Source organism: Capricornis sumatraensis, chromosome 15 (assembly GCF_032405125.1).
Source record: "Capricornis sumatraensis isolate serow.1 chromosome 15, serow.2, whole genome shotgun sequence".
Lineage (NCBI taxonomy): Eukaryota > Metazoa > Chordata > Mammalia > Artiodactyla > Bovidae > Capricornis > Capricornis sumatraensis.
This window is the reverse complement of record NC_091083.1, coordinates 10,363,907-10,377,697: the sequence shown is the minus strand read 5'-3', so window position 1 is coordinate 10,377,697 and position 13,791 is coordinate 10,363,907. Positions and strand designations below refer to the sequence as shown.

The 13,791-nt window shown below is 47.1% G+C and overlaps 1 protein-coding gene across 3 annotated transcripts in view; it reads right to left on the bottom strand.

The window, feature by feature from the left end:
* The window catches only part of ISM1 (isthmin 1), a 90,227-nt gene extending 78,119 nt beyond the window's left edge, over positions 1-12,108 (bottom strand). For 2 of the 3 annotated variants that reach the window (XM_068987227.1, XM_068987228.1), the window contains exon 1: positions 11,859-12,108. Coding sequence is in view for 1 of the 3 variants with exons in the window: in XM_068987225.1 (XP_068843326.1) it covers positions 10,671-10,808 (138 nt within the window). In the remaining 2 variants the exon portion in view is untranslated. Of the gene's footprint in view, positions 1-10,670; positions 10,809-11,858 lie in introns of those variants that run through there. The other variant, XM_068987225.1, reaches the window with a different exon arrangement.
* Between the last annotated feature and the right edge of the window lie 1,683 nt (positions 12,109-13,791).

Genomic DNA, 13,791 nt, shown 5'->3' with positions numbered 1-13,791 from the left:
TCCAGCAAAATAAAAGATGAAGATATGAGATTCCAGAAGCAGCAGCAGCAGACCAAAAAAAAAACAAATCTTACAGTTAAGTCTAAATAATGATTGGGAGAATTATATTACTGCTAAGAAATTATTCCTAAGACAGCAAAAATGAAAAGTAATGAAAGAAAGAAGGAAGATATTAGAAATGGAAAGAAAAATGAATAACCTAGCACTAAATATTCAGATAATGTGATTAAAATTTGAGAGAGATAAGAGAAAGAAATGGCATGTTAGAATCTTGTTTTGGGAAAGTTTAGTGAAAGTCACTCAGTCATGTTCAACTCTTTGTGACCCCCCGGACTGTAGCCCAACAGGCTCTTCTCTCCATGCAATTCTCCAGGCAAGAATACTGGAGTGGGTTGCCATTCCCTTCTTCAGGAATCTTTCCAATCCGGGGATTGAACCTAAGTCTCCTGCATTGGAGGCAGATTCTTTACTGTCTGAGCCACTAGGGAAAGTTTAGGTTATATTATAAATACTCATTGAGTCTCAACATTGATAGAAAAGTATGATTTCAAATCTACTCACTAAATGTTAAGAATTGGAGAGATAAACCCTTTCCAAACTTGAGGAATAATAAACTAAGTAAATAATATTTAAATACTTGCTGCTACTGCTGCTAAGTCGCTTCAGTTGTGTCCGACTCTGTGCGTGTGACCCCATAGACGGCAGCCCGCCAGGCTCCCCCGTCCCTGGGATTCTCCAGGCAAGAACACTGGAGTGGGTTGCCATTTCCTTCTCCAATGCATGAAAGTGAAAAGTGAAAGCGAAGTCGCTCAATCGTGCCCGACTCTAGCGACCCCACGGACTGCAGCCCACCAGGCTCCTCCGTCCATGGGACTTTCCAGGCAAAAGTACTGGAGTGGGGTGCCATTAAATGTTTAAGTGCCAAGCTCTAACAGAGCACTTACATGCATTCAGTGTTATAATTCTTACAACACAAGGAAATAGTTTTTGTATACCTATTTAACAGATGAGGACATTTAGACCTAGGCTAACTCTCTTGCCAAAGTTCACATAGATAAATTGGAAGATGGGAGGCAAAATGAAGAAAATTTGAAAACACTAAATAAAACTGAAAACATATCTTCAAATCTATTAGTAATCACAATAAATACAGGTGGGTTACATTCATTGATCTATTACATGACAAAAAAAAAACTGGCTATTGGTTATTAATAAGAGATATTTAAACAAAAAGGGGAGAGAAAGGCTGAAAATAAAGGTTGGAAAAAGATACCCAATGAATGGCAAGAGGAAAAAAAATAAGCAAGAGATGCAAAATTACTATCAAAACATGTTGAAAAGTCAATAAAAAGATGTATGAGGAATTTCACCTTGACAAAAATATAACCACCAGGGAATTCCCTGGTGGTCCAGTGGTTAAGACTCTTGCTTTCACTGAGGAGGGCATGAGTTCAATCCCTGGTCTGGAAGGAGAACTAAGATCCTGAAAGCCACTAAACTGCTCCCCCTCACCCCCCAAAAAACCCCCCCAAAAAGATGTTTTATCTCCTAACACCATGAATTCTAAACAAATAAAGAAAACTTCATGGATAATAAGGAGAACAGAAAAATGCAGTGGTAGGGCCAGAATGTAATTAAATTATTTGAGGAATAAGCAGATTAAGTAAACAATAAGTAAATCAAGATGAAGTGTTTTCACAATATAATTAACCACCTTGACTTGATAGGTCTTATAAAGATATTTAGGGGCTTCCCTTGTAGCTCAGTCAGTAAAGAATCTGCCTGCAGTGCAGGAGACCCAGGTTCAATCCCTGGGTCGGGAAGATCCCCTGGAGAAGGAAATGGCAACCCACTCCAGTATCCTTGCCTGGAGAATCTCATGGACAGAGGAGCCTGGTAGACTGCAGTCCATGGGGTCGCAAAGAGTCGGGCAGGACTGAGCGACTAACACTAACTAACACTATCACAAAGAACATGTAGTCGTACTTTGGCCGCCTCATGCGAAGAGCTGACTCTTTGGAAAAGACTTTGATGCTGGGAGGGATTGGGGGCAGGAGAAGAAGGGGACGACCAAGGATGAGATGGCTGGATGGCATCACTGACTCGATGGACGCGAGTCTGAGTGAACTCCGGGAGTTGGTGATGGACAGGGAGGCCTGGCGTGTTGTGATTCATAAGGTAACAAAGAGTCAGACATGACTGAGTGACTGAAATGAACTGAACTGAACTGATGCATGTATTATATAAAGCTTTATACTGATAGAGTAAAAATCCAATAAAACATATGATATTTGAGAAAGTATAAATGATCAAAAATGACTAGAGAAAAGTTATAGTATCTGATTAGGCTGTTGACCAAGGAATAACATGGAACATTAATAAATGATCTCAATCAAAGAGGTGCCAAACCCAAGAGGGCTAACAATGAGTGAATTCTAACAATCTTATAAGAAATAGATAATTCTTATTACTTAAAGTGCTAAAGTGAACAAAAAAGGGTTTCTAATGCACACCATGAAACCACAATGATATTACTGCAGAAATGGATATTGCTAGCTATCATGCATACACCGAGAAAACTGTAAGCGCATATTGCTAAGTATAGCTTTCCTAGATTCTAAAACTAATGAATTGGAGAACATAACAGAAAATAAAATGAAAAATTTACAATAGCAGCCAAACCTTGAAAACAGCTTGTCAAAAGAAATGTGAAAAGAAAGATGAAGAAAGCTGTAAAGCTTCACTCAAGAAATAGAGATACTTAAACCATGTCCTGAAAGAGAGGATAATATTATAAAATTTTCAATTCTTTTCAATTTATCCTCCCCCAAATATATATAGCAATTCTCATTAAAAGCTCAATGAGTTTTTAAACAAAATAACTCTTAAATCTGTTTGAAAATAGATATTTTATAAGAATTTCTAAGGAAAAATTTTAATCAAAGTATATATTCCCTATTAAAACATACTACGAAACTACATGAAATAAAAGGATACAGGATGCTTGGGGCTGGTGCACCGGGATGATCCAGAGAGATGATATGGAGTGGGAGGAGGGAGGGGGGTTCAGGATTGGGAACTCATGTACACCCGTGGTGGATTCATGTCAATGTATGGCATAACCGATACAGTATTGTAAAGTAAAATAAAATAAAAATTAAAATTAAAAAAGTGTAGTGTTATAGAATATAAAACATTAATAGAAAAATGAATGTCAAGAAACATTTGTTTTTTGTATATGTATATATAAGACATTTATTTCTTGTATATATATATATATATATATATATATATATATGTATGCATGTATATCCCAGTAATATATATATGAAAATTTTAGTATATGTTAAAAATGGTATTTTGTATTAACAAATATAGAATGAAATATTTAAAAAATATGATAGGACAAGTGGCTATTCAACAAAAATCAAAGTTTTATCTTTATCTTAAAACCACAAATAACTTCAAAGTAAGTTGTAGTTCTAAACAAGAACAACAAAAACACTAAAAAACACTAGAATAAAATACATTTCAATATTCTGACAATCCTTATTTGAGGAACTCTTTCTTGAGTAAGGCTTGAAAATCCAGTTATGTGAGAAATGATCCAGAGTTGATTACACTTAGAATAGAAAGTTTCTGCATGACCAAAGGCAGCATAAACAATGTTAAAAGATGAATACAAGAGTGGTTCAGCATTTGCAGTCTCTGACCTAAAAGGTCAATATGGTCGGCATTTTGCAAAGACAGCCACAATGACTCCTCCCATCCCTGAACATTGCTGGTCCTCCCATCAAGAGGAGTCAATTTCCGGTCCCTTAGAATCTAAGCTAATTCAGTGATTTGTTTAATCAGTAAAATGAGGCTGAAGTTGAATTGGGCTTCCCTGATAGCTCAGTTGGTAAAGAATCCACCTGCAATGCAGAAGACCCCGGTTCAGTTCCTGGGTTGGGAAGATCCCCTGGAGAAGGGAGAAGCTACCCACTCCAGTATTCTTGGCCTTCCCTTGTGGCTTAGCTGGTAAAGAATCCACCTGCAATGTGGGAGACCTGTGTTTGATCCCTGGGCTGGGAAAATCCCATGGAGAAGGGAAAGGCTACCCACTCCAGTATTCTGGCCTGGAGAATTCCATGGACTGTATAATCTATGGGGTCGAAAGAGTCGGATATGACTGATGACTTTCACTTTCCTATAAAGTTCATCAAGAAGCCTTGCAGTTTCTGCTTTTTCTCTCTGGCTGCTCTGAGTCCACCATGTAAAGATATGCAGGATAACTTCCTTGAGGATGAAGAAAGAGCATAGGTGACAGCAAACACCAATTATCAAACATATGATTGAGGTCCTCTAGACTACCTAGCCCATGTCAAGCCAACAGAAGGCGATAGCCAGATGAGTAAGCCTAGGCAAGAGCAGCAGAAGAGCCACCCACAGAGCCCAGGGCAAACTGCTGACATGAACTCATGAGCAAACAAAATGTGGCTGTTTTCAGCCACTGTGTTTTGGGATGATTTATTATGTAGTAATAGTTAAGTTGGAGAAGGCAAAGGCACCCCACTCCAGTACTCTTGACTGGAAAATCCCATGGATGGAGGAGCCCGGTGGGCTGCAGTCCATGGGGTCGCTAAGAGTTGGACACGACTGAGAGATTTCACTTTCACTTTTCACTTTCACGCATTGGAGAAGGAAATGGCAACCCACTCCAGTGTTCTTGTCTGGAGAATCCCAGGGACGGTGGAGCCAGTTAGCCATAATTTAAAAAGAATCCCTGAGATAAGAGAACACAGTCTACCTAGAAAATGGGCAAGGCAAGTCACAAAATAAGAAACACAAAGGTTGTTGACTTGAATCAGAGCTGGAGGAGTCTTGTCATGGACTGGAGGAAAAACTCCAGCCTGCCTGGGTCTGAATCCTGGCCCTGCCCATCATGGTTGTATGGCCTTGCATAAGTTATTCAAATCTCTGTGGGTCCCAATTTCCTCATCTGTGAAATGAGGATATATACACTATCTATCTCATAGGGTCATTGTAAAGAAACTCAGTAGCATTCAGTTCAGTTCAGTCACTCAGTCGTGTCCAACTCTTTGCGACCCCATGAACCGGAGCACGCCAGGCATCCCTGTCCATCACCAACTCCCGGAGTTCACTCAGACTCACGTCCATGAAGTCCGTGATGCCATCCAGCCATCTCATCCTCTGTTGTCCCCTTCTCCTCCTGCCCCCAATCCCTCCCAGCATCAGAGTCTTTTCCAATGAGTCAACTCTTCGCATGAGGTGGCCAAAGTACTGGAGTTTCAGCTTTAGCATCATTCCTTCCGAAGAAATCCCAGGGCTGATCTCCTTCAGAATGGACTGGTTGGATCTCCTTGCAGTCCAAGGGACTCTCAAGAGTCTTCTCCAACATCACACTTCAAAAGCATCAATTCTTCAGTGCTCAGCCTTCTTCACAGTCCAACTCTCACATCCACACATGACCACTGGAAAAACCATAGCCTTGACTAGACAGACCTTAGTCGGCAAAGTAATGTCTCTGCTTTGAATATGCTATCTAGGTTGGTCATAACTTTTCTTCCAAGGAGTAAGCGTCTTTTAATTTCATGGCTGCAGTCACCATCTGCAGTGATTTTGGAGCCCAAAAAAATAAAGTCTGACACTGTTTCCACTGTTTCCCCATCTATTTCCCATGAAGTGATGGGACCGGATTAAGTACAAATAGATGTTGCTTTTGCTTTTACTGCTATTCATAGCTCAGATCAACTCTTGACTGAAGCAGTGAGTACAAGATACTAAATAGTTTTACTGAAGGCAAGTAGATGGATGATGGGGGTTAGGAGTCAGAGAACAAAAACATTTAGTTACATTTCAGAGTTTGGCTTGTTTTAATGTTATTGCAAAAATGATTAGTTTGATGATTTCAAATACTTTCTTAAATCACATTGTTTGAATGAATTCTAGCTTTACTATGTAAAATCTATAAAAATTCATGATTCTGAACCTGAGCTTTAGTAGAGAAGCACTCATTTGAATTTCCCTGCTGGTTCAGATGGTAAAGAATCTGCCTGCAATGAGGGAGACCTGGGTTTGATCCCTGGGTCAGGAAGATCTTCTGGAGAATGGAGTGGTTACCCTCTCCAGTATTCTTGCCTGGAGAATTCCACGGACAGAGGAGCCTGGTGGGCTCTAGTAGATACAGTTGCAAAGAGTCAGACATGACTGAGTGACTGCTGCTGCTGCTAAGTCGCTTCAGTCGTGTCCAACTCTGTGTGACCCCCATAGATGGCAGCCCACCAGGCTACTCTGTCCCTGGGATTCTCCCAACAAGAATACTGGAGAGGGTTGCCATTTCCTTCTCCAATGGATGCATGCATGCTAAGTCAGTTCAGTTGTGTCCGACTCTGTGCGACCCTATGGACAGCAGCCCTCCAAGCTCCTCTGTGCACGGAATTCTCTAGGCAAGAATACTGGAGTGGACTGAGTGACTAACATACGTTAAAGCTATACAGTTATTATTATCATTGCCTGTGGTTATTTTGTGGGATATCCTGCCTTCCAGGCTGCTTTTGATTATGTATAATTGTTTTATTACTATTTATCAATTAAAGACATATGAAAGAGCTAATCTGAGTATCTGATCAACATGAGATAAGAAGAGATAAGATTTCATTCAAAAGTGAAAAAACTGATTTTTCTGTGCATTTTTATATAGCTGTTACAGACAACTGTAAAATTTCTTATATTCTAAAATACTGAAAACAGTATAAAGACTAACATTCTTATTTATTATTATTATGAGCCACATAACCAATAGAAACAGCATTATGTTACTGCCTCATAACAGCATACCTAACGGTATAGAGAGAGTCACAAAGTCAAAAATATATCTCCTAGTATGTTGAAACTCTGGAGGAGGGCATGGCAACCCACTCCAGTATTTTTGCCTGGAGAATCCCATGGACAGAAGAGCCTGGCGGGCTACAGTCCAAGGGGTTGCAAAGAGTTGGACATGACTGAAGTGACTTAGCACAGCATGCTGCTACTGCTGCTGCTAAGTCGCTTCAGTCATGTCCAACTCTGTGCACAGCATAGCATGTTGAAAATACCAAAAAACAAAACAAAACCAAACCCATGGTTAGTCATGTTTATGTGTGTGTATGTATGAATATATACATAATGAAGATAGATAAATATGTTCATATTTGACACAATAAGACTGTCAAGATGTGTTTGATAATGTAAATTGTTACCCTTTCTTTTGTAGCCAGCATAACTTTATCAAGAACTTGGAACACAAATATTCTTCAAAGATTTTTATACTCATAAGATAACAACAAATTAAGCAGCTTCTGGCTCTGCAACCTCAGGTCAAGTTACCTAACCTTAGTTTTTTCATTTGAAATAGGGATAACAATATTGCTTAACTCATGAGATTTTTGTGAGGATTTAAAAAGAAAACATATGAGAAGTGCTAAGGATAGCGCATGACACATAAAAGACATTTGACAGATCTTAGCTACTATTGTTGGAGAAGGCAATGGCACCCCACTCCAGTACTCTTGCCTGGAAAATCCCATGGATGGAGGAGCCTGGTGGGCTGCAGTCCATGGGGTCGTGAAGAGTCGAACACAACTGAGCGACTTCACTTTCACTTTTCACTTTCATGCACTGGAGAAGGAAATGGCAACCCACTCCCAGTGTTCTTGCCTGGAGAATCCCGGGGACGGGGGAGCCTGATGGGCTGCCGTCTATGGGGTCGCACAGAGTCGGGCACGACTGAAGCAACTTAGCAGCAGCAGCTACTATTGTTATTCTGACTTCTGTTCTCTTCGATGCCCTTGATGTCAGATCTTAAACAAAGGTGCATCTCTTGCAAATGTTCCCAAATATTAAACTGGTAAGAACAAATACTACACTTGACCTTCAACAAATACATGGACACCAAGGGGGAAAAGGGGGGAGGGATGAATTGGGAGATCGAGATGGACATATATCCACTACTCTGTATAAAATAAATGACTAACGAGAGCCTGCTGTGCAGCACGGGAACTCTACTCAGTGTGCTATGATGAACTAAATAGGAGGGAAATCCAAAAAGGAGGGGATATATGTGTACATACAGCTGAGTCACTTCACTGTATAGCAGAAACTAACACAACACTGAAAACAACTAAAATACCCCAGTCTAAAAAATAATAAATATTCCCTGATATACTACAGTTTGAGTAAAAATAGAGCTACCGTTGTGTCTTTCTGACTCCAACCTCATATTTTAGAACATTTTAAGCAGAGATAAAAATAATGTAACATAAAGACTGATGAACTTTTGGATTGCAAAGGATGGTTTTTAGCAGCTTAAGCTATCCCACAGCCAACACATTTAAGTTCAAATGCAGTTTAAGATGGGTTAAACATCACCAGTAAACATACAGAATATGGTGCCCACAGTTTTGTTTTCAAATACACCTGCTACCAGTGAATTCACATCCCGAACCCTGAAAACCACAGACTAATAAGTGTATTTTGCAGACCTCCTCACTAGGCAGAATACACTCTCTTCAGTTGAATCGTAATACTTTTGAGAGTCAGAGGACCAAAGGAATAACTTTAATCAGGAAGAATATAAAACTTTCACGATAACAAATTACAAAAGAGAGTAAAATTATGAACTAAACTGTTAAATTCATCAATCTGCCTGAATAAGTTAATTGAGTGGAGAGAATAACCAAACACGATTACAAGATAAGCTGAAAGCTGATGGATTACCAGCTATTTGGGACTCAAGCTACTCCTAGGAGCCTTGTTCTTTCTAAATCCCCCATTTCTTCTGTTCTGCTGGGATAGTTCTTCAGCCCCTGGCTCTTTCGAGAATTTAATCCACTTCCCCTTTGCAGTGGCCACTTCCACCAGCTGCTTCTCTCATCGCCTTAACATTCAAACGGAAAAGGCCAAGCCTAGGTTATTCTAATGATAGCACACACCTCATAAAAAAATCTGCCAAATTTACTTTTCCATAGAACATCATTTTTACAGATTTTCATGAGTCCGTGAGGAAAGAAAGCATCATGTATAGAATATGACTTCCAGAATTCTTGAAGATATTAGGCATTGTTCCCAGTGTTACGGTGGGCGGGTGTACCACCATCTATAGAATGGGGGTGTCTTCAATTTCCCCAAAGAGATTGGGTCAGGCTGTCACTGTACCTGTGTGCCCACAGGAGAAGAGGAGAGGACCTCACAAAATTAGGACATTTTCAGAAATGTTCCCAGGTTAAAAGAACTTCAGGCTCTGGGGCGCATTCTTTTTCATTCCTGGTTTTACATTCCTGTGTAAAGAGCACCTTGCTTGAGCCTACGACATCCTGCCAGAGACAGAACATGGTGTAACAAACCAAGAGTTTGGGATATGTAAACTTTGCAAGTTTCTTAACCTCTGTACCTCCGTTTTCGCATCTATGCAGGGGTGGGGGTGGGGATATTAACAATATACATCATTAAGTACATCATTAAATTACTTAAGTTCTGCAAAGAACTTAAAATTAGCACAGGGAAAGCACTCTGGAAGTATTTAAGGGAATTCTTCTCTCTACACCAGGGTTTTTAGGCGACACACGGCATAAAGATGTGCGGGAGGAATTAACAGGGCAATGATCTTAAAACCCTTTGGCAACAATGAATGATGCTTATCTAGACATTGCCAGAGTACAGAGTTTTCAGAGGGGCTGCTTGGAGGAGATTTTAGAAGTGAATTCCTGCTGCCTCCTGGGAAAATCCCTGCTGACTTCTTTACCCATGCCCCACGTTGACAGTTGTCAACACCTCTGACAGACCCAAGGAAAGGTGTTTTCCAAGGGAACGGCAGAAAATCCCTACCTGGGCAACCCTTTATTTGGAAAGCGGAGAATCCATTCTGCGTCTGACGCCGGCTATCCCTTCTCTAGTTGTGACACCCCCCCCCCCCCACCTCTACACACACACACACACACACACACACACACACTGCGCTGGAGCTGCACAGACCGTCAGAATTCCATTCCTAAGGCGACCTTCAACAGGGGCGGAACGCTGGAAGAAGTCTTTCGCTATCACTTTTAAAGCCCCAGGTAACGCCATCTTAAAGTACAACAGGTGGCTTGACTCTGCGCCCTCCGCAGGCTAGGAAGGTGCAAGGTTGGCTCGGGGACCACGTGGGCGACCAGGGATACTTTCTTCAGGGAAATTATTTCCTGACCTTTGGCACTGTTTTCTGAGTTGGCAGATTCAACCGGGTTGGTTCTTCCTCCCAGACCTCGTTTGGGGGTTGTCCTAAGTTGAGGTCTCCTCCCGCTCCTCCCCGCCTCTCAGAATAACATCACTTCGCCTCTGAAGGGCAACCGAAGACTGAGAGCATCCCAAAGCCAACACAGGCGTGCTCCACACTCCTACGCCCGTCTCACGCTCAGGCACCTGGGGACAGACTCGGAGGAGCGTGCCCGCGGACCTCCGCAGCGGTTCAGCCTCCAAGCACTTAGCCCGCTCCGTCCAGGCTGGAGACGGGTGGCCCCGGCCAAACTACTGCCCAGGCAGCTGTTCTTTGGTGGGGCGGGGACCCGCCTCCCCGCATCTCTCAGGTGCGAGGTCAGCACCCAGCCACCCGGGTCCCGGCCGCCACGCGCGCCCCTGCCCGGCGGCGCACTCACCTGCAGCGGGGCCCGGCTGGCGTTGGCCGCGGCCGCGTCCGGCCGGTCGGCGGCTCCGGAACCGCGCAGCACCGTGATGTGCAGCGTGAGCAGCAGCAACCCCAGCAGCAGCAGCAGCTCGGCCGCCAGGCGCACCATCCTCCGCAGGCGCGCGGCTTTAGGACCCGGCGCGGCGGGCGGCGGCGGCGGCGGCGGCGGGGGAGGAGGAGTTGGAGCCCGGGAGTCCGGCAGCGCGGCTCCCGCCTCGGCCCCCGCCGGGGCCCCGCTCCCCGAGCCCGCAGCACTGCCGCTGGCTGCCGCGGGGCGCGCCAGGCCCGGGGAGCAGGAGCCGCCACCGCCGTCCCCGCCGCCGCACCACGGCGGAGCCACGGCGGGGCCGGGGGCGTCCAAGCCGGCGGCGGAGCGAACCCCGGCGCTCCCCGGCGGCGGCGGGGACGGCGGGCCGCCCGGGGCCCGGGCCGGGCCGGGGCCCACCCTGCGGGCAGCGGGCAGCGGGGGCGGCGGCGGGGCGGGCGCAGCCGAGCCCCCGAGCGCACATGGGCGCCGCAGATGTGGCCGCGGCGCCGCAGCTGGAGCGGGAGCGGCCGCCAGAGGAGCGCGGGGAGCGCGAGGAGGAGGAGAAGGAGGAGGAGGAGGAGGAGGAGGAGGGCTTCAGCGGCGGCCCGCGGTTACCTCCACGCTTGGCTCCCCCGCCCTTGCCGCCCGCAGCCACTCACCCGACGAGCCACCTCCCCGCCTCCCCGCGCTCCTCCCGGCCGCAGGCCGCGCCGCCCCGCCGCCGAGTCCTCGGGAAAGCCGGCTCCAGGCGGGGGCCCCGGGTGCGCGGGGGCTGTCACTGTGTGGAGGTGACCCGCGAGCCCCTCCGGAGTCCGCGTCCGCCTGCCGGGCTGCGCCGAGCGCGCGCCCCAGCTGCCGAGGTCGCTGCGGCCGGCGAGGGCAGAGCCCCGCGCGCGCCGAGGCTCGGGGCTGTGGGGTGGTGGGGGCTGCCTGGGCGAGGTTGGAAACTTTTATTGACAAGTGGAGTTGGGAGTTGTGGTGACGGAGAACCGGGAGGGCGCCGGCCCAGCCAGGTGTCTGCCGGCGACTGTGCGCCCCTCCCTGCAGCTGGCCTGTGTACGAGGGGGAAGAGACGGGGTCGTCCCAGAAAGGTCTTGGCACTCGCTCCCAGACGGTGGGCCGCCCGCTCACCGAGCACCGCTGCTCAGGCGCCGGCGGCGGTGAGTAGAGCCTGGGAAGGGAGGCGAGTCCGATTCGCCGGGCGTCCGTCTGGTCCAGCGCGCAGGTGTCTCGGCAAGAAGCGGCAGGGGTGAGGTGCCCGTGGCTCGCGCGCGCAGGACGGAGGTGGGGCAGTGGGGGCCAGTCTCAGCTCAGGCCGGCGCGGGTCGGGGGGCTCATCCCGGAGGCGCCGCGCCCGGAAGGGCCCTGGGGGCTGCCGTCGCCCAGTTGCCGCTCCCGGGCCAGCGTCTCATGACCGCGCTGAAACCTCGGGCTCCCGCGCGCCGCTCATGCCTCGCGGGGGACAGCCGGCCGGTGGAAGGGCTCGAGGGTCGAGCAGAGGGCGCGCGGTCCTCGCCTCGGATGCACGAGAGAGCCGGGTCCGGGGCTGGGCTCAGCTCACCGCAGCGGCGCCGCGCATCCCGCCCAGACGCCCGCCTTCTCCAAGGGGCTCGGAGTGGCGGGCGCCCGGGCTGGCCGGGGCCTTTTATACTCCGCCTCCGCCGCCTCCCCTCGGGTCCCTCCTTGCCTCCTCCCCTGTGCCCGCCCCGTCCTTTCCTCCCTGCGAGCGGAACCTTCAGCCTAGGCGTTCCCAAATTAATTTCCAAGCGCACCTCGCATCCTGGGTTCCAGCGTCCCGATGGTGGAGCCTCTCCGTTCTCCCTCGGGGACCGAAATTAACCAAACAAACCTTTCTCTCGGACACGCCCCCTTCCCCCGCTCCCATCCTTACAAACTCAAGTAAGATTCTTAAATCCACTCCCTTCCGAGAGTTCCTGTCTTTATACGAGGCGCCTCAGCCAAGTCTTCGCCAAATTCAGACCGAAAACAGTTTTATCATTACGAAAGTTCACGGGGGTGGGGGTGGGGGCAGTGTTCGCCCCGGTATTTTGCAGTATTTAAATAGCGGTGGTTAAAGTATAGTATTTGGTTGTTTAGTCGCTAAGTCGTGTCCGATTCTTTTGGAACTCCGTGGACTGTAGTCTGCCAGGCTCCTCTGTGCCTGAGACTGCCCAGGCTAAGAATATTGAAGTGGGTTGCCATTTCCTTCTCCAGAGGATCTTCCCCACCCAGGGAGGGAATCCGTGTGTCTCCTGCATTGGCAGGCGGATCCTTTACCGCTGAGCCGCCAGGGAAGCCCAACGTTTGGTGCACCGGTTGGTTTTGTGTCGGGGCAAGAAGAGATAGATACTGCTCTGGAGATGCTTTGTGAGCATCTTTAAAATCCTAACCAACCCTAGCATCTTACGAACACATTGACAGATTCTTAAAGCGCTCCATTTCTCTCCTTTTCAGTCATTTTGTGTGTGGTGGGCAGGGAGGGCTTTGGGAAGGGAGCAATGTTTGGAGGGAGTGAGCGCTTTAAACGTTTAGGCAGCAGGTCCTGTTAGGCATCTTATTGCAATCCGCAGGCTCTAAAATGCCAATAATTGCCAACTGGAGCGCTGAGGAAGAATCTGAAACAATAGATGGTCCCGGGTTCAGATGAGAGATCGAAGAGGAGATCCCGGGGGGCTCTGAGATCCCGCAGGGACCCTCCTGTGTGTTTCCAGGTTAGAATCACCTAGAAAGATGTGAGGGAGTCCAGGCTAAGCAGCTCATTGATGGAATGTGTAAATAGAGCAGGCAAACCGGAATCCTGTGTCCAGAGAGAGTGTAGGGTGGCTCTAACCCCCAGTTGCACCAGATTGTGATGTGGGCACACAGGGACAAATGACTTTCCCATTGCCTGAGGCAGGCTGGTCTAGATTAGAATCCAGGCACTTCTGCTGTATCTTACGTTTCCATCATACACAGTCTCCACATGTAAGCCTCAACTGCCTCTCCTCTCATCTAAAATGAACATTTTTTTGGATCCTAGGAAAAATAACTTTTACAAAAAACGTTGGAAAGAAATCCTTGCAGC